Consider the following 24283-nt stretch of genomic DNA (forward strand, 5'->3'; position numbering starts at 1 on the left):
GCAGGTGGGTGCTGCAGGGCTAAAGAGACTTCAGTTAAAAGATAATGGTATACAAAATGGTATGGTACGAAAACACTTCTTTATTTCTTAGTCTGAATAACAAAGACGTTTTTTTGTACCATTATATCTTTATATGGTGTGCAGGCTCCATCCATCTTCCATCTTTTAACTACTTATAGCTACAGCTAACACAATAAAGGTGGGAGCACTTTGGTATAGGTTGCATTGCACATTAGATAAAGTGCAAACAGAGTATCAAATGTCAGGTTCAACCACAGTCCACAAGGTTAACTTTCCCAGGTAAAATGACAGGTCATGTCTTGTTCAACAGTTGGATAGTAGCCAGGTGGAAGCTGTAAGGAAACATGGTGGTCTTGCCCTTCTTCTTCTTTCATGTATCGACGTTGCTGTCATAAAAAGTGTGGCTTTGCGTCACTGAGCTGGACATATCACATACTAGAGCGGTGTCCGTGGGGCCTCTACAGCGGTGCCCATTGGGCACTGGCCTACTTGGAACGATGCAAATTGGAAATGCATGCCCCACCCAGATATGTGTCCCTTTTATGTCCATATATGGAGTTCTTTGTCAGACATGCCCAAATATGGAGTCAATTATGGTAAGCCTCTTTAAGTTGCCTGGCCGCAGTCGGGTCGGGGTACAGTTTGTGGACAACAGTCCGGCATGAGCGGAAGTTTGCCAAGCTTCCGTGTGCGTCACGGAAGGGGATGTTTGGTAGGCCAATCAGAGGCAATGTAAATATTTGTTTTTTCATGCCAATAAAGCTCCTTTGGATTGATCGATAAGTCCCGGAAAAGACGCGCTATGATTGGCCAGTAGTCACTTGAGCGGCAGCGAGAGACATGGAGGAGAAGCATGAGTGACGTCACTTGGGCAGCGACGCAGCGTGCCTTCCGCACTTCCGCTTGACTTCCGCCTTCGTTGGAGACATAGTCACTGTGTTTAACACAAACATTGAATGCCACTGACAATGAGCTTTGAGTGTTTGTGTAAACACAAACATTGAAGACGAAGGTGAGGACACAAATTGTGATTGGCCGGAATGAGATGATGTATGATAATAAGAGCGCCCCTCACTTCACAGTTCACACAGGTGTGATTATTTTAATATCTATGGGGTGGTGCCTGTGTCTTGATGATGCGCTGAGCTGGAGGTGGGAGGGTCACATTATGGAGTGAGACATTCATGGGTCATTGACTGTGAGGTGGGGTTGAAAAACTGAAGAGGTGTTACCAGCAACCTTTTTAAACAATGCCAATGTCAACCCACCACTGAGAGCTCAGCAGCAGGACCCCCCTTTCTCAATCCAGACCCCTGTTATCCGAATACACAAGTCTGACTGGTTTGAAAAAGGTGTCACTAAAGAGAAGGCAAAAGGCACGCATATCCTGTCCTGCTGGGCTGGGTGCATTTTGGTACAAAAAGAATACAAAATAAATAGGCCTACTATGAGAGCAGCATTCTGGTGTGCAGATTTTCTTGTTATTTCTCAGCAGTTTCTCAACTCTGTGAATCCAGCTTGCCTTACAACTTGCAAAATGTTAAAGTGAAAGTATAGTATCGGTGGAACTTATTTATCTATCTATCTGTAAATACACCATGTCTCTGTCTGTCTGACCCACGGTTATCCAGAACCGCCACAAAAAGGCCTCTGCCCGGGATCTGGACATGGGCTCCGCCGGCATATATATATACTGTATATGGAGCTGGCCTTACCTGTCTGTCTGTGTGTAATCCACGTAACTCGAGAACCGTTCGCCCCACCGACTTCAAATTCGACACACGCGTGCCATACCACCGCAGGAGGTGCATTGCCCAGTGTCAAGTCGGTCGAACCCACGGTTGTCCAGAACTGCACCAAAAAGGCCTCTGTTCAGGCTCTGGACAGGGCCCCTGCCCAGGGTCCATATATGGAGCTGGCCTGTTTTGACATAATTCTGACGTCTGCATTGCTCTGGTCTGCATATACTCCATATTTGGGCATGCCTGACAAAGAAACTCCATATATGGGCATAAAAGGGACAGGGAGGGGCATTCTTTTCCAACTTGCATCGTTCCAAGTATGCCAGTGCCCAACATGCATCGCTGTAGAGGCTCCAATGCATAATATCTGGGTGGGGCATTCATTTCCAACTTGCATCGTTCCAAGTTGGCCAGTGCTCAACGGGCACCGCTGTAGAGGCCCAACGGGCATCGCCCTAGTTTATTTAAAATAAGGTGTATTATTTAGTTATCAAAAGTAGGCTATTCAGTATTCAGGGGTTATTAAACTAACTAGTGACTACATATCCGTAAATCATCTGTCAAGAATGTCATAGATCTAGATTTAACAGCAAATTGGACAAAATGTCAAAATCCTTTTTAGCATTATGCCATGTACCGTCTGTAGTCTGTACTGTTTGCAACTGTCAAGTAATAAACAGACAGAGTATACTCTTGCCTACATTTCCCATGACACCCCTGGCGTGTTCCCCCGGAAGAAAACAGACGCTTGTTCCTTACACTTCCTCTTTCCGTCAACGGATTTTAGGTATGGGAGCTTCGGCCTAATTCTCTTTACAATATCTCATCTAAATCATGTTAATTTAAGGTCCATCCATCCAAAATCACCACTAGATCATACAAAACAAAGTCAGAAGAGTACGGCTCAATTACTATTTAAAGATCACGTTCTTGTTTTGATATCTATAATTTGTGTGGAACTCCGTGATGATGACATGGCGTAGTACGATCAGTGTGAACTTTGTGAAGTGATCGCAACAAGACCGGCAGTAGGGCTATTCATGATAAACCTTTCCCTTCAAACGTATCTTATATATGTTTTGACAATATCCGATATTAATGCTTTAAAGCGATTACTTTAAATGTGTGCCCTTTATTAGCCAGATTTGCTGCGGCAATGCTAACATTAGCATGCTAATCAAGCAGTGAATCACGCTTCATGCCAGTTCTTCTCACCGGCTTTATTTTTATTAACATAATTACGTAAAGGTAGGTAGATAGTCTTATCTGTCTTAAGGAAACAAAATGTAATAAAAAGGAGGCCACTGAGAGTTGGTGTGATTCGCAGCCTGACTAGCATAGTGCCAATGTTGGCGTCGGTATAAGTGCATCGGATGTTGGTCAACTAAACCAATGTATATGTCTGATAGACAATAGATTTGACACCACCGTGACGAATTATGATGTCAGGATTGAGTGATGCAGTCTTATCTTATACTGTGACATACTTAAACTAACTTACATGTCTTTTGCTTTAGGACACAATGGGTCGTGTGATCAGGGGACAGAGAAAAGGTGCAGGCTCTGTATTCAGAGCTCACGTGAAGCACAGAAAAGGTGCTGCTAAACTCCGTCACATTGACTTTGCTGAACGTCATGGATACATCAAGGGGATCGTGAAGGTAACACTAAATGCACACAGAAACAACTTAATTTAACTCATGCAGACAGACCTGAGCTTGTCTTCATGCCAGTATCGTAGGGTATTTATCCTTGTTATTTATCTGCCCCTCCCACAGGATATCATCCATGACCCTGGCCGTGGCGCTCCCCTAGCCAAGGTGACGTTCCGTGACCCCTACCGCTTCAAGAAGAGGACAGAGCTCTTCATTGCGGCCGAGGGCATCCACACTGGACAGTTCATTTACTGTGGCAAGAAGGGTAAGGGCCTAAACCGCAGACAGACATTGTTTCACTAGGTTTGTGTATGCTCAAAGATGGCATCTATCCTAGTCAATGTTTTCCCTGTCATCTCAAAGAAACACCAAATATGTTTGATTTAGAAGGATTAGAGTGACAATTAGACCATCCCATTTGGCACTACGAGAGGCAAAATGGTACACCATTCCTACAAATGTGGGCGCCGCTGCCGTCTGATGGCAAATTTAGCAAATGTCCTATGTTTACTGGTGCTATAGACCGTGAGGGAGTGATTTGTCTCCCTGGGAAGCAAACAAATAAATCTTGAGAAGATTGTGTCTCTTGTAATGAATAACGATTAGGTTAGATTTAGTATAGTGACAATGGGGCATGAATAGACTCCAACCTGCTGCTGGTCTCATCCCACTTGTTCATCCCACAGCTCAGCTTAACATTGGCAATGTCCTGCCTGTTGGTGTGATGCCTGAGGGTACCATCGTCTGCTGCCTGGAGGAGAAGCCAGGTGACAGGGGCAAGCTGGCAAGGGCATCCGGAAACTACGCCACAGTCATCTCCCACAACCCAGAGACCAAGAAATCCAGGGTCAAGCTTCCCTCTGGCTCCAAGAAAGTCATTGGCTCTGCCAACAGAGCTGTTGTTGGTAAGGACCATTACTTTGAATTTTATTTGAATTGTCATCGGCATGGGTGGGCTGAGCGATATGAAATAATCGTGATATTGATTTAATGTCAAACTTCTCATTCACCTCGATTACGATTAATGAACAATAAAAAACAAAGGAAAATGGAAGATCGATCTACAAATACAGGATTATGTGGTGAATCATACTGATTTAGTAAATTATGAAAAATCTATTAAAACAATTGACAATTCTGTGTGTGTAAGATGAGTGAAAACGGCTTATCGATTAACCTAGATCAGAAAGATTAGTTTCTGTTTAATATTTATATATTTTCGGTATAGTAGTGTAGTAATGCTACCTAAATGACAGGATGGTGAAGGGCTGGAGTGGCATATGTCAGTGGTGCATAGTCCTGTTGTGTGCTTTGTGAGTAATGGTTGTGCCTCGTCTTCACCAGGTGTGGTTGCTGGCGGTGGACGTATTGACAAGCCCATCCTGAAGGCTGGTCGTGCTTACCACAAGTACAAGGCCAAGAGGAACTGCTGGCCTCGTGTCCGTGGTGTGGCCATGAACGTAAGTGGACATACATTTCTAGTGTACATGTCAATGAGTACAATAAAAACGAATTATGCAACATTACTGCAATTCTCAGGCTAAACATGGAATTAGACTTTTCTTCATTTGAGGATGTTCAGTCCAAGTACATTAGTTTGTTATAGAATTCCCTTTAACTAACCTTGTGCATCATGATGTGCTCTTCCCTGTGCAGCCTGTTGAGCATCCCTTCGGTGGTGGTAACCATCAACATATTGGTAAGCCCTCAACCATCAGGAGGGACGCACCTGCTGGTCGCAAGGTCGGTCTTATTGCTGCCCGTCGTACAGGCAGACTGCGTGGAACAAAGACTGTCCAGGATAAGGAGAACTAATTGTGATTCTAAGAACTATTTGTGTTTCTTGTTAATAAAAAGTTCTAAAAGAACCTGAAGTGTTGGGCTCTTCTGTTCCACCACATACATCAAGGTCATGTGAGGAAATGTTACCCTTTAACCATAGCAGTTTAACCAGTGTCAATGTGGCATAGTTTTTCTTTTTATAATGACCTGTGTGAAGTGAGGGGTGCTCTTATCATACATCTCGTTCTGGCCAATCACAATTTGTGTGTTTACACAAACCCGGAAAGCTGGGCATAGGAGGGGCTAGCACCCCTCAAAAATGAAATGCAAATTTGATTTTCTAATGTAAGGATACATGTCTAAGTTAATGTTGGTTCAGTAGCTTTTCATTACACACTGAATATCCATGCTTCAACGGTGGTGTTTTGGCTGGGTTCCAACTTTTATGTGGAGAGATTTCAGGAGTCAACATACATTGTTCAATCTCATTAGTAGCATTTTCCAGAGCAACATCCTGCTGAAATTAGCCAGAATGTAAAATTATTGCCACAGGGCTCCTGTGGTCATGACATTCCTGGAAATATTTTGCAGTTTGGGGGGGGGGGGGGGACTATTTCCAGTCGTGGAAAAGGTTTGGAATTTATCTGGGAAGGATATTAGGATATAGTCCACTTGCCAGAATGTTGAACCCATGTTAGAAATGTCGAGTTTGGGTCCCCAGCATTTAGAAACTGCCGGATGCTAACTTGCATATGTTGGGCAATTTTCATGACTGGCATGTGACTACGGCAAAATTTAATCATGCTTTAAGTAGCATGTGATGTGTCAAACTAGGGGGTTTTCATGATTCTGAATCTAAGCATTAGTTTTGCACAAAAAACACTTGTTGGGCTAAAAACAGCTATAGACATTTAGTTAACATTTTCCAAAACGGCATACACAAAATATGTAAAGTCATTCTCTGCCAAATGTGCACTGGATGTGACAGATCTACAAGCTCACAAGGTGGTGGAATGGAATTATACCATGCTTTATTTGCTACACTGCCTGTCTGGGCATTGCACATAGTAAGGGACTCATTGCACTTAATGATTGTTATATAGGCCTGGAAATTGGATTAAATATTCTGGAAATTCATTGGTAATGTGTGGGAACTCTGTTGCCAGTTTATCTGTTGTAATAAAGCCCTGGCAGCAGTACACCAGACCATCCAGAATGTGGCTGGCCTACAACTGCCACCGCACACATCATGGAACAGTATCTTACTGGAACTACACATGATTACACAATCAAGGCCTAGTATCCTATTGCATCTTACTAATGGTAATTACATTGATTTACATGTTTACTGCTTAGGAAAAGTATGTTGGGCAGAGACCATGAATCTCTAGTTTTTGAGTGGTGCAACCACTCCTACAACCAGGAATGTCCGTGTGTATCATGTGTGTATCAGTCAAGAGCACGAGTGGTGTGCGCATGCATGAAATTGGAACGACAGAAGTATGTGACATGGCTGCCACCTGCTGGACGCAAATCCAACTGCTGACTGTCTAGGTTCATTGATATCCATAATAAAGCTAATCTGACGGAGCAGAGAGAGAGAGGAGGGGGGGGGGGGGGGGTAGGGGAGTTGCAACACTCGGTTCACACAGGTGTGATTTTTCATTTACAAGCTCAACCTGTCCATTTTATAAATACAGACTAAATTTGATCTAATGGAGCTCGTTTCCAGCCGACAGCAACGATGGTGTGGTTTATAGAATACAGGAAAGGACAAATCACATTGCATGTATCCATCCCAAGTGACCCTTAAACAAATGACACATGATCACATGGTGTCCATTGACTTTAATTTAAAAGTATATTGATGCATATCCCTTTGCCAGCCCATATCATGAACTTCACAGTCCTCAATCCATTATAAAACAGCACCTCACAGCAACTCATACTTCACCCTGTTACCATGTCAACGTAATATGAATGCACTTTGTGATGAAATATGATTAGAAACTAAAAAATGAGATTCTGCAAATGGAAACCTGCTCTGATTTGCTGCATGCATCGGTACAAATGAGACGCAGTCAAGATTCCATGTTCTTTATTTGCTAAGGGCGCAATGCTTTTTTTTTTGTTATATTTCTGTGCACAAAAAAACCTCACAAAGTGAAAGTTCACATCGCGACTGTAGCTCCAGAATTCAACGTCACACCATGGCCAAAACAAAAGTCGGCAAAAAACAGGGCGCAGAACTCTGTACAGTCAATATCTTCTTTAAAAATAACACAAGGACAAAAATGTTCCTCTTAAATCAAATTCTATTTTTTTTAGTGAAATACAACAAAATAAATTCTATAAAATAAGAGCAAAATATTTAAATATAATACGGTGGGCAGAATATTTTCATTTGCAGGAGTATTTGGTATGTTTTTTGACAAAAAATAATAAAATGAAATCCAAAAAATACACGCATTCAAGTTACCAATTAAATACAGTATTTACTGATGGTTACCTTTTTACTCCTACAGAATTACACGTCAGCTCAAGTTGCAACATGACTAACCAGCCGCTATTCTTATGGTACAACCCTGCTGTGTAACCAATTCTCCATTGAGGGAGAGGGAGTCTCGAGACACTGTAACCCTGGGTTAAAGTTGAGACGCCCTGACTGGCCAGCTCCATGGCAGAATGGAAGACGACGGGCAAGAAGTCTGTCTAAGACTAGGGCCTATGGGAGACAGAAAAGCAAACCACACAGTCTATTCATACACCAGGTAGTCTGGTGTAGCAATTCTGTTGCATAATGTGTTTTTCATTTTTCAGAATTCCTATCAATGAAAACGAAGCTGTCTAGCCCACCAAAAACTGACTGCCGAATGTGAAGTTGTAGGATCATAATAATGTGCAATTGAAAAGCCACTTAGTCATACATTGGTTCAAAGTATCGCCCTCAATGTTCAAGGGGTAGATGAATTTAAATAATAATAAAAAAAAAGATTAAGTCCCCTCTGGAGCTGTGGATTAGGAACGACAGCTGTAGGTTGTTATGAACACAAGTCTTCCCTTGGGCTACACTATTCTGGTGAGAAGCCATGCTAAATGTTACAGCATATTAACTAGAGCTTCAAAAGGATTGAATTACCAGAAAAAAAAAAAAAAGGAAAAAAAGAGAAAGGCAATGAGTTTCAGAACAATGTTGCATCACCGCTTTTTCACATCAACCAAACACCATAAAAGTTCACCCAACCATTCCACGTCTCACACTAAAACCAACCACAGCGCTGTGAGTTGATTTGGCATGGGTCATAAGGTTGCCAAGGAGTTTAATAATATTATAATTATGATAATAACAATGCGTCCTCCTACAGTTGAATGACCAGTAACCGTCCAATGGCAGACCAAACCTCACTGCTGAGCATGGGTGATAAACAAAAGGGAGTTTTTTGTCTTCTTACATTTTTTTTCTTTTTTGTTTGTTTGTTTATAGTATCCATTTTGTTTTTCCATCAGATCTGCTAGATCTCCCAACAGCAAACCAGACACAGTTATGCTACTGGGGATTTGAATAGTCAAAGACATTAACATACTATGTACACCTTTTCATCATGTAGACAAGCGCATCAGCATCGTCAGGTCTGGGTAAAATTGTTCTCGTTCGCTCTTATCCACTCCCCCGCCTCTGCAGACACCAACAGGCCCCAGTCAGAAGGGCTAGGCATCCCCAGGCCAGGGAAGAGCGCCTCCCCAGGTTGACTAGCAGGCTGATGGAGGAGAGACTCCCAGAGGTGGCCTAGAGAGGGGCTGGGAGGCATAGCTCTGCCCTGCCCTGGGGGGCCAGCGAGAGAAAGCAAGTGTCCCGATGAGGAGCTCTGTCAACCGGAGGATAAGGAGGGAGAGCAGGACGATGGAGGCTCGAGGCACAGCAGAGGAGTGGGGGTGGGACAGGGACGTTTACTCCTTAGGTGGGCCAGGCGCTGGGGTGGAGGTGGAGGTGGAGGCAGGGGCAGGGGCGACCTCCTCGGTGCTCTCCCAGTTCTCTTGTGCTCGTGGGCCTGGTCCAGGAGTAGGGCCAGGGCCTGGGGTCTGGGTCTGGGTCGGGCCTGGCGCTGGCGCAGTAGCAGGCCCAGGGCGCTGAGGGTTGTTCATGTGCTGGGCAGCAGGCCCCGTGTAAGGCTGCCCATGGGGGTGGTTGTTCTGCTGAGGAGAATAAAAACAAACGAGAATCAGCCAAAGACTAAATTTAATTTTTATTCTCATTTATTTATTTTTGTAATTCTCTGCATCGAACTGGGAACCCAGATTATCCCATGTCTGTACACTACAAAGAGGCTCATCACACCAATCCAAGCTCTTTAAACATTATTGCTATAGAAATCATCCCTAAAACGGTGAGAGGCGGCGACAGACAGAGAGAGAAAACTTCTGGATTAAAGCCACAAACTTCCCAGGTCTCGATGACAAAATCAAAATTTCTCCTTTTCTCTAAAGGGGTTTCCTCTTCCTCACACACTTTTCACTTCTGTGGTGTTACATCTCAGGGGATCTGTCTCTTACATTTTATTTATTTTTTATTTTATATTTTGTATTGGTATTTTGGTCATGTTTCATGAATTTTGAAAATATTGTGCACATAATTATGTTATGATGCATGTATGACATTTGATTGTTCTGACATTGATTGTTCTCCAAGTGTTTTCAATCATGATCGTTAACCTGTGGTCGCTATATAATGACGTCATGACATTGTACGCGTAGGTCTTTTTTTAATGCTCTTTGCCGAGCTTATGCAGTTTAAATAAAAGCTTTTTTACTTGACTGTAACAGAGTGCCTTCGACCTCTCTTTGTATTACCATCTGCATCTTCTTTGTAAACTTTGTATAGCACCTTTCATGACATTGACAGCAATGAAGGAAAAATAAAATGTTTTGAGTCTACCTGCTGAAACGGAGTGGTTCCTCCAGGAGAGTGTGGGTAGAGAGAGGTGTCCTCTGGTGGGGAGGAGTCCTGGTCTTCAGGTGCTTCTTGGTCATCAGGCTCCTGGGAGTTGTACGAGATTGGTTATCCACTACATATTATGAAAATCGACTTTACAATCCTTTACACACACACACACACACACACAAAAAATGACCACTGTGAATGATGTGGAAGTGTGTCTCTAGTCTGAAATGCATTGTGACTTTGTGAGTGCTTTCACGTTTTATTTTATTTACCTGTGCAAGTGTGAAAAGTCATATCAAATTAACGAGGTATTGTTTTGTGTTGGTGTATTTTTTAATGATGGAGATGGATATCCACATTGGTTCTACATAGACAGGAACAGTAGAATGCAATACAATGTTCTCTGTTCAAATCAAACATCCTCTACAGACTATGTGGGCTCAGGTCTCGATGTCATATTGCTAAGTCTTTCTGGGTAATTATGTATGCTGCTGTCACACATTTCAGTATCTAGTAATGAACACCGTACAACATGGCATAAAGACAAATGGAAAAAGGTTTACCACATTTGACTGGGACAAGCTGACATTACGTTCTGCAAGATGTAATGGTCAACCATTGACTCTAATGACTAAGCACCATCCTTTTTCTGCCTTCTCTGCTGCTTTCTGTTCTAGCTCATTGCAATCAATTGGATATAGTTTGAAGTTCATTGGCAAGGAATTTTCAATTAATATTTAACATTACAGACAAGAAGAACTTAAGCATAACCAACCAACCTAGTAAAAAGTGGTTAAAATCTTGTCGTCTATCTTGAGATCCCTCAAAACTCATACGTGAAGTCGTGAACATTATTCTTAGGTAGTCAATTTCAAGGTGATCACATCAGCGGTTTACTTGTTGACAGATCGACAAAGAAGCATTTCAAGAGTGTGCAGTATTATATTACCGGTAAGTGAATGTGAAGATATTAGCTAGCATAAAAGACTCCAGAACAAAACTCCTGCAGTATTTCTAGCTTCAATTTGAAATAAAGATGAATTGATCCTAGCTCATCTTTAGCTATAGCCAAGGCTTCGAGTTTTCGATCAGTTGTGCAGGTTGTTGGCTACACTGGTTTGAGTGTGTTGGGGAGGCAGAACAATCAACATGGATTCTTTGGACCACAATAGGACATGAAATAAACTAAAAAGTCTCCTCACTTGTCCCGAGCTTTAGAAATACTACTTCTTATGGCGCTTAAAATAAATTGTACATTAGCCATCATGTTTATCAGAGTTAGGGGAACAATGACTGGCTATCTTTCTTTCATGTTGCTATACTAGTGGACAAGGAGAGAGGACGTAGGATGGCAGAACAGTGGCAGAGGAAGCTTGCTGCTGGGGTATATGAGTCTTACAGTGTGATGCTGCTGTCCTGTCCTCTCCCCTGGCAAAAGCTGCTGTGGCAAGGATGATTTCTGCATCGCGGCACCTTCTTCAGACACCACCTCGTGCTTCGTTAAGTGACACTATTTTTGAAATGGCAGTTAATATTGCATATCCACAGGTGTCAATTAGACGCTACAAGTCTGTCTGGTTTAGTTATCAAATTTTTACGTCGACCAATATTATGAATAGCGGCAATTATACTGTCAATTACGAGCAGAATCAATCAGGTTACAAACAATATCAGAGCTTTGCAACAAAAAACAAGGTCAACCTAAAATTATAAGACTAAGTAAAACTTATCAATTGTACACATCTAGGGGGGCCAATAAACTGTAAATAAAAGTGTCGAAAACTCAAAGCCCTATCTATAGCAAAAAGTACTTAATTTAGGAAATCAATGTTTCTAGACGTAACCTCAACTCATTCATTTTGTTACTTAGCTGTTCAACACTCCAATCACAAGACTCATTATGATGATAAAAGACAACACATTAGAGAAAGCGGGGGGAAATAAATCAATCAAAATATGTCTACTCAAAATATGTCGGGACTATATTGGCGAGAAATAAATGCGAACAAACTCAATTTATTGTTATGCATGCAATAGTGACATGCAAGAATAAAGTTCCGTATTGCTTTGAATGCATCTTTATAATCATAATCAGGTTAAAGGTTAATCTTGGATGTCACTGTAAAATAGGTGGCGTGGGAGCACACACTGTGTCTGTGTTCGATGGTGTGGCCTCAGACAAGACCATTACCTCCTCAGGACAGAGCTCGCAGGCCTTGGCCAGTGTCATGCGCGCGCTGTGGGAACGCTCCAGGAAGTAGCCATTGGACGTCTCGTTGCTCTGGACGGGAGGGGACCAGTTGTTGTAGGTGTACTGGGGGTTCCCCGTGTATGGCCTCCTTTCCAACTCGTCCCCTAGCCACTCCACTGCCCATGTCCACTTGCGCTTCAGGTCGCCATTACTCTGCAGATCAACAGACACAGACACAGACACACACACACGTTATTGCAAATCCTATCACTTTGGAAAGGCTGCAACCAGAAAGTAAGTAAACCTGGTGCTGCTAGCATTGCCGGTGCATAACAAATAAAAAGGATTGTCAATATTTATTCACACAATGTTCATTTTGCCCTTAACCCATTTTGGGGCGGTAACCCCTTTAGGTGTTTTAAACATTACGTTGTAATTTAGCTATTGAAAAATAACAGATCTACAAGCTCATAGCTTGTAGGTCTGCTATTTTAGAAAAATCGTGAAAATATTTATTTCAGAAAACTGGAGGATTTAGAAGAATTTTTAAAAACTTCGAGGTCAGGCCTAAATGGGTCAAGTCATAATCAGGAGTGGAAAACCCCACTCCAGCTCGATGCAAGAGCAATATGGCCGACACGTGAACATGGACAACTTGCTGCCTCTGTGAAGAGTTATGTGCACCTGTAGGATCTGGTAGGCCACAGAACAGTTGCTGAAGAGAGCCACCATGCACTTTATACACTGGTAGGCCCGCTTCTGGTAGTGGTTCTTGGAGCGCTGTATGGTGTCGAAAAGCCCATCTCGGTCATCGGGGATACCCTTGAGGACATTGTGTATTCTGCACAAGCAGAGAGAGAGAGAGAGAGAGAAAGGAGAGATTAATAATGAATCACAGTCAGGACTGTGGACATTTGACGACGGCACCTGATGAACCACTGATCCACCAAACAAGCACACACGCATATATACACACCTGTGTGTCTGCCAGGAGTCCTCTATGAGCAAAATCTGTAGCAGCAGGTCCAGGTAAGGCCTCAGCTCATAGGTGTAGGAGTATGCCACCTGAACCAAAAACATACCATGTCACAAGGTCTTGCGGGCAATAAAGACGGTATGCACTGACTATGCACTACACAGGGTCAAAGTTTTACTGTGTATTATTATTTGTTTGCATACTGTGTCCAATATTTGATTAATGTCTTCTATTATGTCTAGTATATTTGTATGTGCCTTTTATTTCATTGTTAATGGTACAAGATACCGGGGTTGTGGCTCTTTCAGATCGGGAACTCTGGGGGGAGGGAGGGGTAAAAAAAAAAAGTTCAAAAAATGTTGTATGCTATTTTCATATGTGACTTGAAAAATGTATAAATAAACTGATAAAAGTGTAGAATAGAGGCATTCAACATAATGTAACCTTTATTTTACATTCTAGGTTAAGGTGGCAGAGTAGGACATGGCCAGTGTAGGACATTTACAGTTTTTCTGTAATTTAATTTATGAATTTGACATGATTTACAGTAATCTACAATATTATATATGGTTTTGCTTACAGAACTACTCAGTTTATAATCTCAGTCAAGATGACATCCAGACAGTGTATTACTAGTTTTAAACTTAATCATCACGCTAAAATATGTATCTGAAAACATTATACCGTAGGTTAGAAATAAGCCACAAGCTTTGCTGCCCGTCTCTCTGTGACTTGTAAACTAACAAATTCAATGCACGCGTCGCACACGTTGCAGGACTACGTCCCATACCCTAAAAAACACACAGCTTTCCGTTTCAGAGTGAAACGTCAAAATAAAATGCTCCAAAAACCCCATTGCACCCCGTCTTTAAAATGTAATAACTCGAGTCGTCACTATACCTGCCAGAGCAGTTCACTGAGAACGGTGGAAGAGAACTGTGGGTTCTCCCAGCAGCTGAAACGCAGCAGCTTGACCGTCTCCTCGGAGTTACTGCAGTCCTCAATGATCTTCTTTACATAGCTGGTCCTCACAAACAGGATCTCTGCTACCAGCTGCTGAACGGGCATCACCGGCGCCGCTAGGTTGGTGTCACCGTATGGATTGGGGAGTGGGGGGTTACCTAGAGAGAGATAGATAAGACAAGTGCAGAGGAAAGGGAGTAGAGAGTGGACAGCATGAGTGGTTTTCGTGCAGTTTATTCGACCCATAAATAAAAGTCTTGGTCGCAACTCTGGAAGCCCTCAGCTCCAAGCTCTGCCTACATGGCAGTACAAGCTCAGAGTGGCTGGTTTTGTCAGTCACTTGGATCCTGAGCAAGGATGGAAATCCTCATTGGGCGTTCCTTGATCTATGCACTCCTTTTCCAAAATGTCTAGGGCAGAGATACCCACACTTCTTTTGACTTGAGAGCTGCTACTTTCAAAATGACAAGCTCAACTAGATTTACCCACCCAAAAAATATTATCCAATTGCTGAAAATAGTTAAACAATGTCCCCGAGTGGCTTTGGAATAGTGGCAATGGCATTACATACAGTATAAGACTAATGCACTTGAAATTGGAAATACAGAGGGAACATTTTTAATTGGTAGGGTTTTCTTGCATACAACTTTGTAATGCAACTGACGTTTGTGATACAATACTTGAAAACAAAGTATTGCGTTGTGGGTTTGAGCCAACAGGCCCTGTACTTAATACAAGTTGCAGATTATTTATTAATTTTTACATTTAAATAATATATTTTTAGGGCATGATCTACCTGCACAGCCTTTGTGATCTACTGGTAGATCACGACCTTTTGGGCACCCCTGGTCTAGGGCAACTAACATTAGCTCCAGTTTGTGTCAAATTTCATAATGGACCAAAAACAGACAACGGAATTATACCATTGATGGAGGACTGCATGCGCGAGGAGACGTCACAGCAGCGCACTAGCTGGGAGACCACAGTGTAGAGTTTGCCCAGCTCCGCGTACTGGTACTTAATGGGAGGACCGGGGCCCTCGTCCAGAGCCACCAACATGAACGTGGCAGGAACACTCAACTTAAGAAGCTGCGTCTTCTCGGCCAGGCCTGTATGAGGGAAGATAGTGAAACACAAAGCAAATCATTGAGTGTGGAAAGTCTGTTCTGGTTCTAACGATTTCTCATACACCGTAGACCAAGGGGAGAACGAGGCCGACTAAGATGAAGAGCAGATGAGCGTGACAGGCGAGAGTGTGTGTGTACACGTTTGTGGAGCCCTTACCCAGATTGGCATACATGACAAAGAGGTTGAAGTACTGCTGCAGGTGACGTCCGTGCTCCGACACCTCTCTCCTGAGAAGGTTGAGTACCGCTCTCAACAGGTGGTCACTCAGACTCAGGTTATCGCAGCCCTGATACACAAACACATGAGAAACATGCATCACAAACATAGCCCAAATGGGCTGACCTCATCACAATTGTGATGACGGCAATGGCTGTTTTTTAGCCCAAGGAGTGTTTATTTGTGCAAAACTAATGCTTGGAATGGATTCAGAATCATGAAAACCCCCTAGTTTGACATGCAACGTGCTACTTAAAGCAGAATGAATTAGGTCATTTTGCCTTAACAGGTTGTTGATGGTGGCCATATGGATTTGGGGCTCATGAATTTTGCCCACATTTTTGCGAGGTACATGGGGGCTCAATTTGTTTCTCAGTGGTGGCTCTCCGCAGTCACGGAAGTATCAGATACGACCCCACTAACATGGCATACGAGTCGACATTCAAATGCATATTCTAATTTTATTCCAAGCCATATGAGTCATAATTGCAAGATGCAGCACGGAAACGGCCTTATAGCAACAGCTGTAACCAATAAGCTCAAGAGTTATTATTGGCAATGTGACGAATGCCATTTATAGATGATGAAATATGTGCGTTATGTTAGGTGATGTGCTCTGATCTCAGTCCCATATCCACAAGCGTCATCCAAACTGTCAACATTGTAATTAGACATCACCACAGATCAGAGCACGGGGATTTGAGTTTAACCAAACCCGCAATAATAATCTAGGTGCAATCGGAAGGAACCTGGAACAAACCTGAGCCGCGGGTCCGGGCGAGGCAGTGGGGGAGGGACAGGGGCCGTCTTGCAGGGAGAAGTGTGCGATGAAGACGATGAGCTTGGCAAACGCGCCCCGAACCTCAGCACTGGGGCACTCCAGCAGGTACTCTGAGAAGCGGTTGGCGTAGGCAAACAGGACGTTGTGTGCAAACCAGTAGCGTACATTCTTACTGTGTCTCAGCAGGACGCAGAGGGCATCATACCTAGAAGACCACAGATGGGAGTGTCACAAAGACATTTACAACCAAGTCTAAAGTATAGTGACAAAAACGCCTCAACCGGTTAGATATAACTCACCAGTCACTGGCGGGACCCCGCACTACTTTCTTGGTGTGAAAGCCTGTGCTGAAGAGGAACCTAGCAGCCAGCTGAACACTTATCATAGCTATCTCCTCTGCCTCTGGCAGAAGATGGTCTTGTCCTAATGAAAACAAGACACCGACAACACACGTTATTCAGCGACACATATAGTGGGATGCTCCCCCTCTTAATAAACTGTTAAAAATGAAACCATTAGCACCATTAGCATCAAAAAATGTCAGCTCTTCTTCTCACTCTCCCCTGTCAATCATCACTTGTATCTATCAGTATCAATGAAGGCAGAAAAGCCTAAAACAAATCTTAAAAAATAAATAAAAAGAGAATAAAGTTTTCACTTTACAGTTTATATCCAGCATAATTCTAGCACTGAAATTATCATTTCACACAATATGTCTGTGGCCACATTCAAAAGCCCATTTGAGCATTTTCCCCAAGACACATTGTCCTCCTCAACGCTTGCGATGTCCTACCAAAACAATTTTTTGTAGGGAATAAACTGGGCTAAATTAAAGCGGAAAACACAGAATGCACTTCACAGCAATATTTTAACTAGCACAAATCCAAGTAAGGAAATTAAGGAATGTCTCCTTTCCGAAATGCAACCAAGCCAAACTCTTATAACAGCTCATGGACATTTCTCTGTTTTCTACATTAACCAGTGAATCTCTACAAGGATGAAGCTTCCTTCTAATTTGACTCGGAGAAAGATGAATCGGTTGGCTCTGGAGGGAAACCAATCCACATCGTCAAATGTAATGTTTCAGACATACAGTGGAACAGGGTTTTACAATCTCATCCTCTGGAAAGGTGGGACATTTTTACTTAATTTCGCTGCTTCTAAATTAAGAGGCATTTGTATACGCTACATACTGGAGAGAGAGAGAATAAAAAGAAATGCGGGCAGATTGTATATTTCTCACGATCCACTGTGAACCGATTGTTCAGAATTACTCACACTTCCAGGGGTAGATTTTAGAGTTCTCAAACTACGCCCGAACCCGACCAGACGTTTTCGGGCCGGGGCGGTCCTAAAATCTATGCTAATTAATTAGGGCCGGGCCTTAATTTTCAGGCCCATTGAGAACTCCAGTAGATCTTCCTTGTACATCTATACTATATTTACAATACCCATTAATGCCACCGTTGATACACCTTTAATGCACTTTGAATATATTTAAACTACACCCGTTAATAGTTCACCTACCACACAAATCCTAGACAGTCTACCTCAATCTCCTTTCTGGTACTTTATTCCATGCATTGCTACCTGCTAACTCCTCATTGTTCTTTACATGCAGCTGTATTATTTGCGTTTCATAACCGCAGACAAATTAATCTCTTGTGGGAACAATAAAGGTCTTTCTATCTAGGCGTTTACAGGAGCACCATGTTTGTCTATAAGGCCCTGGTGATAACAGGCTTTTTCCACACACTACATTTTTGATGAGCTTACACATTTAATCCCAACCCGAGAGCTTTTACACGATTACAGCGCCCCATCGTTTATTTCCCTGTGAAGCACCGTAGGTTCGTGGCTCCATTAATAATGTACGGGCACATATTAACGATAAACGCAGATGTAGGGGAAAAGTGCAGTGCACAGAAGCTTGTGTTTACCATGGCTCTCTTCCAGGTCCCTGCCTAAGCAGGTTACTTCGGCTAGCAACTCTATGAAACATTACTCCATCACCCAGGCAAATAACAGCGGTCCCAGATTGACAACACAATGATGAATTGACGTTGGGGCTACTGAAATATCTATCAAATAATCCCATAAATTCAAGAAGGGTCTGTTGGTTATTATAAGAGGTATAAATGAGTGTGAATGGGTCATATATGCACACACACACACACACACGCACACACACACACACACACACACACACACACACACACACACACACACACACACACACACACAGCTCTATGTACCTGGAGGGGGGTTTAAATAGACACTGTTACAGGTCAGGAGTTTCTTAATGAACTGGAAATATTCCAGGCTGTATTGCATTCGGTTGTGCATGAACTGGACGTTCTGCTTGCGCACGCTGCACTCGATGACACACGGCATCTTGACTTGGTGCGGCTTGCTGGACGAGATGGTCAGCTCCTTGATGTACTTGATCATTTCGATGTCCAGGGAGTCCATTCGCTCATAGAACAGGATGTAAGCGTTCCACCAGCGCTTCTGGCGGCGGTACGACATGCGCTTCATCATGTGGTCGAACACCTCGCCCATGTACTCGCCGCCGAAGCACTGGTTCTTCATCTCCTCCTCGTCGTCCATCTTGCACTCCGTCACGTCGCCGTCGTCGAACTTGTACCAGCGGTTGCGCTCGCCGTCGCCGCCGTTGCGCTGGATGATGTACGAGTAGTAGTGGCCGCCGCTGGCCTGGCCCGAGTGCACCAGCACACCCACCAGGCGGTACTTGGAACTGCCGGGCGGCGTGGGCTCCGACGGCTCGTTCTGCTGGATCACCTGGTTCTCCGGGTGAACGTCGTCGCCCTCCAGCTTGGCCACGCCGGCCACCGTGTACGGCTCCATGTCCAGCTCACGCGGGAACTCGAAATAGTCGTTGAATTTAATGGCGCACTCTCGCTCCCAGTCGTAGTCGAAGCGCTTGAGCTGGATGGCCAGCACGGGTGGAAGCTTCTTGATCAGCAGTCGCTTCACCGTGTCCACCTTGAGGAAAAGAAAAAAGAAAGAAAAAAAGCGTTACATTCCAGACAAGACTTTGCAGTGGGTCCCCATGAATAAATCACCTAAAACAAGTTGACTGAAACATGGGATAGTGCTTAATGGCTTTTCTACCCTTTATTAGTTTTCCTTTGTGGCAGTTTGTGTTTGTCAATTTTCTCCCTCTGTGCTTTATGGCTATACCTAATGTTTTATGCATTGTCAATTTTTATTATAAACTCGAATGACATATCACCTAGCCATAAAATGTGACACATCTTTTCTTCCTTTAATCACCAGACTACAGGATAAAACAGTACGGACAAGAAATGCAGTTGAGGTTTCTATCCTGGTCTCAGGAGGACTGGCACTGGGTGGGACCCAAAGAGGACGTGGTGCTTCGAGTTCTCACCTTCTTGTTGCACTTCTCACAGTGGTAAGCGTTGGCTCCCTCCAGAAGGTCACCTTTGACGTACTGCTCCATAGAGTCCAGCAGATTCTGGTGGTTTCTGATGTCTACATTCAGAGTGGTGAATGACTCTTCACACTCGTACCTGGGCAAACAAAATATTTGAGTTATATCCGTTACCTTTTAAGCTGTCTGTCTGCCACGATTCTTTTCCACCCTAAAACATGATCATCAGGTTATAATATAATGAGGAAGAACTTTTTCCAAAAAGTGTACAGTATTTGTTAAAAACATGCTTTTATGTGGACACGCCCACCAGTTCATTAAGTATGTCTGGTTTGCCTGGTGGGTGGTGATGTGTGGTGATCCACCTGAACTGAAGCCGCACCCACAGCTGTAGTTGTATGATAAAGGGGGAGGGGTTAGGGGAGGGGCTGATAGTGTTATGTCACTATATTACTGTTTACTTCATTGGACCGTTTGACTGTCAAGGGTTCAGCCTCCAGGAAGAAACCCTAAATACAAAGTTAATACACCATTGCACATAAAAACAACTCCAGGGTGTCTAATGAAGTACTGTCACCTCATAGACACATGAAAAACTGGAAAAATACAAAAATTGTGGCACTCCATCTTTAACTCTGAATGTGAGACGGTGACTGGCAGTGTGGTGTTCGGGGGGTCTCTCACCTATGGGGGCAACCCTGACAGATCTTCTGGTCGGCGAAGGAGCCTCCCAGGACCTTGCTGAGCATGGCGGGGTGACCCAGGGCCTTCAGGGCCTCGTCCAGACTGTCCACCAGGGAGTTGAAGAACTCCAGGGCGTCGTGCTGCTCCCTCAGGTTCACCGGCTCACCCCATAACCTGGAGGGGCATCAAAGTAGAAAATATAGCATTGCTGTTAGAGATGTCCCAATACTGTATCGGTATCGGAAAAGTATCGGATCGGCTCTTATTTGGTCATATCGGTATCTGCAAATATGCCAGTGTAACCACAGATCCGACACAGGGGTAAGCGGTTGACACTATGGCATGGCAAGTAAATAAAGTGTTGGGTCATGTGGAGTTTGCTTTCGAGTTGCCCAAACTGCTTGTGCACATTTTAACTGTATAACACAACACGACATTTTAGCTAGATAGCTATAAACACTATTCCCAGTCGGTGGACTTCAAAAGAAGATATTTCTTTATTATTATATATATTATTCTCTGGTATCGGTATCGGTATCAGTTAACACAGAAATTGTGGTATCGGGATCGGATCGTAAAGGGAAAAAAGTGTATCGGGACATCCCTAATTGCTGTGTGCCGTAATCTAATAAAGTATTTTAAAAACAGTGACCCAATTCAGAACAGATCCCAGAGTAGTCCCTCAAATACCTGAACTGTTTCCAGAATCCTCTCGGGACATAGTACTGCAGCCTGGAGGCAGCTAGGTGGCCAAAGATGACCTGTAGGTGTCGCAGGACGCCAATGTTGTACTCCTTTCTGTCCTCCGACTTGCCGGAGGGTTTGTCGTCAAACTGATGGTGGTAGCTGAACACCTCGTCGCGGGGGTCCACGTTACTCTGTGGAGGTTAACGCGCATGGAGAGATTTAGTCGAGCTGCGGTTACCTAATATAGACCATATCTATTTCATAATCATGTAGCTCTAAGTGGGAATTTAGCCAAAGAATGGTAATGGTTCTTGGCAAACACAGCTGGAGTCAGTCTGAAAATGGATGATTGTTTGTTGTCTTAACCACATGTATGAATTCCTACACACACACACACACTCTACCTCATTCTCCTGCTTCTCGTCACCAGACATTTCATCGTCCACATCGGTGCCCGTGCCCTCGATGGCCAGGATGCCATTGCGGATGGGAGGGATCATGTACAGCTGCTGGATGACAGAGTTCATGTAGCACGTGGCCCCGGCGTTCTTCAGACCTACAAAGCCTTTGTTGGGCCGCGGCCCCACTGGGGGCAAGTACTCCCACTCCGTTAGTGTCTCACAGCCTGCAAGCAGGGCAGGGGGAAAGGAAGGAAACAAAGTTAAGATGCAGAGGCGCAAAATCACTGCAGTGTGACCTTTTTTAAATCACAGCACTCCGTGGCAATACAGTTGACATGTAGCTTATAGCCAGGGAGATTAACGTCAGCTACCAGATAAATTCCTACTCACTACTGGTCTACTCAACCAGCTGACTTTGGCAGGTAACTAAACACCGTTCAAAAGCCATGCTTCCTTTTTTAAAGTCCCATTTGGACTTGTGAAAACCAGCCACTAGTGAATTAAGTGCCTGTGCAGATAAAAATATAATAATAATAAATAATAAAAATATAATAATAGTCAAAGCAATCTAGGGAAAGAAATGGATAAGTGGCACAATGCCTAAGTACCTAATTATTCAATTAAAACCATACCTAAGTAGTACATGTCTGTGAGGGTGTCGACAATCTGCTTGAGGTTGCGGACACAGCCTACAGCCAGGGCCACCAGCAGCTCGAAGCCAGCGTTGATGGAGGCGGGACTGCTGCACACGGGTATGGCCTGCTCAGTAGGGAACTCTCCACTCTTCATGTACTGAAGGTAGACGTTAGACGCCGGGAAGATGAAGTCATCAATCAGCTCCTGGAAAGAGGTAAAGACACAAGACACACAGGATGAGTCTAAACATAAAAGGAGTCATAGGTGCCGTCACAATATTTGACATTAAATTTTTGGGCCTTTCTCGGCCCCACCTCTCTTCCTGTGTTTTAGGATTCAAGATGGCCGCAGCACCAGGAGGGGGTGGGGCAGAGGTGAGCGGGCGGGGTCGACATATGACCTTACTGGGCTGCATTCATGACACCTGACTTGTGTCTGAACACAGCTTTGATGGATGTGTTCTGCCCCCCTCCACCCCATCAAACTAAATGTTTGGTCAAACCATATGGGGTTCCATTGGAAATGCATTGGAGCGGCCATTAAACACAGACACAAGACAAACGCAAGACGGGTGTCTTGAATTTGTGCATGCAGCCCAGTAAGGACACCCCCTCCTGGTGCTGCGGCCATCTTGGATCCTAAAACACAGGGAGAGAGGTGGGGCCGAGAAAGGCCCTTATTATACATATTTCTTCCTTTAATAACCAGACTACTGGATGAAACGGTACGGACAAGAAATGCAGTTGGGTTTTCTATCCTGGTCTCAGGAGGATTTGTTACTACTTGTACAATACCTTGATGAGGTTAGCTCCTCCCTTCTCACACCCGATGTAGTACTTCTTCTCTGGGGTCTGGAAGGCCAGCAGCTCCTTGGTGACGCCGATGTGGCCCTCCAGAATGGTGTCCTCCACGCCCGTCTCCCCTGTCCTTTTCACCTCATCCTGTGTGACATTAATCAACGTCAATATCCGTCACCACAGAGTGGCATTAGCCAAATCATTGCCGGTGTGATCCGGAGAAACGTCATTAGAGATTAGGAGAGGTATTGACCGTGGCCCATCCAGGTTTCTTGCACCATTTAGAAAGTAAAATTTAAGACACAAATAAATGACGCAACTTGCAAAACAATGTCTTCCTATATTGAAATTGGCTAATGGGTGGGTGGGCCGGCGAAAAGAAAGCAGGGGCTCGCAACTCACTTTATGATGCGGGTGGGCCGGCGAGCCAGTGGGGAGGCCAGAGACCACCGTGGCCCATGGCCATCACCATTACTCAGAATTGGATGCACAATAGTTTTATTTTTTTAACCTTCTCAGGGTTCTCAACGATACCTGATAATACAACAAATATATACGTATACATAAATCTGTATGAGCACACCTGAAGGTAACAAACACTAGTAGTGGGAAAAGATGGATTTAACATAGCTTTGACCTCAGTACTGTATATCATGACATTAATTGAAGTTTTTCCATGAGCAGAACTAAAAAGCCTATGGGTGCTTTGTCACTTGTCAAGAAAAGAAAATACAAATATAATATAGCCTGCAGATATAAAGTAATAGGAATGCCCCAATACTATACTAGGGACTTTCTGAGAAGGGCACTTCTCATTGAGTGAGGTTTTTAGTGTGTAAAAAGTTAAAAACCTCAGTAAAATTAACTACTGAGGTAGCCATGGTTCACATGACGCTCGTACTTTTGATTATTCATGAATCATGACAAAGCAAAGTTCTTTGTTTACCCAGGGAAGTGGACTAAGCCAAGGACTTGTTCACAGCTCATAGAACATTTCATGGTAGGGGTTCAATGCCTTGCTCAAGGGCACTTCAGCGGTGGTAATTTTAACGTGCCGGTCCGGGGATGCGAACTGGCGACCTTCCGGTATCAAGACCGCTCCGCAAACCGTTCGGCCACCGCTGCCCCAGAAACATGACAGTCATGTTTCAGGGCTACTACTGAGGTTGCAGAGTGTATGGGACGCGAGTATTGTTTTACTACGGAGAGGAGAGGGGTGGCAGTGTGCACCGTGCGCGGACGCTGTTGTAAATCACAAATGAAGAGACT

General features: G+C 43.8%; 2 protein-coding genes across 13 annotated transcripts in view; one reads left to right on the plus strand and one right to left on the minus strand.

The window, feature by feature from the left end:
- Window positions 1–3253: 3253 nt before the first annotated feature.
- On the plus strand, window positions 3254–5286 carry rpl8 (ribosomal protein L8). Its single transcript, XM_083776188.1, has 5 exons — window positions 3254–3424; window positions 3542–3683; window positions 4105–4323; window positions 4763–4878; window positions 5075–5286. The coding sequence occupies exons 1-5, from the start codon at window positions 3287–3289 to the stop codon at window positions 5231–5233; spliced, it is 774 nt and encodes a 257-aa protein (XP_083632314.1). The 5' UTR covers window positions 3254–3286; the 3' UTR covers window positions 5234–5286.
- A 1995-nt stretch (window positions 5287–7281) lies between these two features.
- Window positions 7282–24283, minus strand: part of usp9 (ubiquitin specific peptidase 9) — a 53319-nt gene continuing 36317 nt past the window's right edge. For 5 of the 12 annotated variants that reach the window (XM_083776488.1, XM_083776497.1, XM_083776495.1 and 2 more), the window contains 19 exons: window positions 23012–23158; window positions 22214–22421; window positions 21585–21805; window positions 21184–21371; window positions 20494–20667; window positions 19807–19948; window positions 18650–19400; window positions 16694–16817; window positions 16374–16599; window positions 15554–15683; window positions 15193–15378; window positions 14207–14427; window positions 13595–13624; window positions 13307–13395; window positions 13015–13171; window positions 12331–12543; window positions 11539–11649; window positions 10134–10235; window positions 7282–9394 (listed from right to left, as the gene is read on the minus strand). In XM_083776488.1, coding sequence (XP_083632614.1) covers window positions 9149–9394; window positions 10134–10235; window positions 11539–11649; window positions 12331–12543; window positions 13015–13171; window positions 13307–13395; window positions 13595–13624; window positions 14207–14427; window positions 15193–15378; window positions 15554–15683; window positions 16374–16599; window positions 16694–16817; window positions 18650–19400; window positions 19807–19948; window positions 20494–20667; window positions 21184–21371; window positions 21585–21805; window positions 22214–22421; window positions 23012–23158 — 3666 coding nt within the window. In that variant the 3' untranslated portion in view covers window positions 7282–9148. The remainder of the gene's footprint in view (window positions 9395–10133; window positions 10236–11538; window positions 11650–12330; window positions 12544–13014; window positions 13172–13306; window positions 13396–13594; window positions 13625–14206; window positions 14428–15192; window positions 15379–15553; window positions 15684–16373; window positions 16600–16693; window positions 16818–18649; window positions 19401–19806; window positions 19949–20493; window positions 20668–21183; window positions 21372–21584; window positions 21806–22213; window positions 22422–23011; window positions 23159–24283) is intronic. The other 7 variants (XM_083776498.1, XM_083776496.1, XM_083776494.1 and 4 more) reach the window with 3 other exon arrangements.

Source organism: Protomyctophum parallelum, assembly GCF_964188405.1.
Source record: "Protomyctophum parallelum genome assembly, chromosome: 11".
NCBI lineage: Eukaryota > Metazoa > Chordata > Actinopteri > Myctophiformes > Myctophidae > Protomyctophum > Protomyctophum parallelum.

Excerpts from the sequence above, each read along its gene's own strand:
- rpl8 (XM_083776188.1), top strand. The coding sequence starts at position 3,287 with ATGGGTCGTGTGATCAGGGGACAGAGAAAAGGTGCAGGCTCTGTATTC. Across the intron at positions 3,425-3,541 it reads ACATCAAGGGGATCGTGAAG|GATATCATCCATGACCCTGG; the intron begins GTAACACTAAAT and ends CCCCTCCCACAG. Across the intron at positions 4,879-5,074 it reads TCCGTGGTGTGGCCATGAAC|CCTGTTGAGCATCCCTTCGG; the intron begins GTAAGTGGACAT and ends TTCCCTGTGCAG.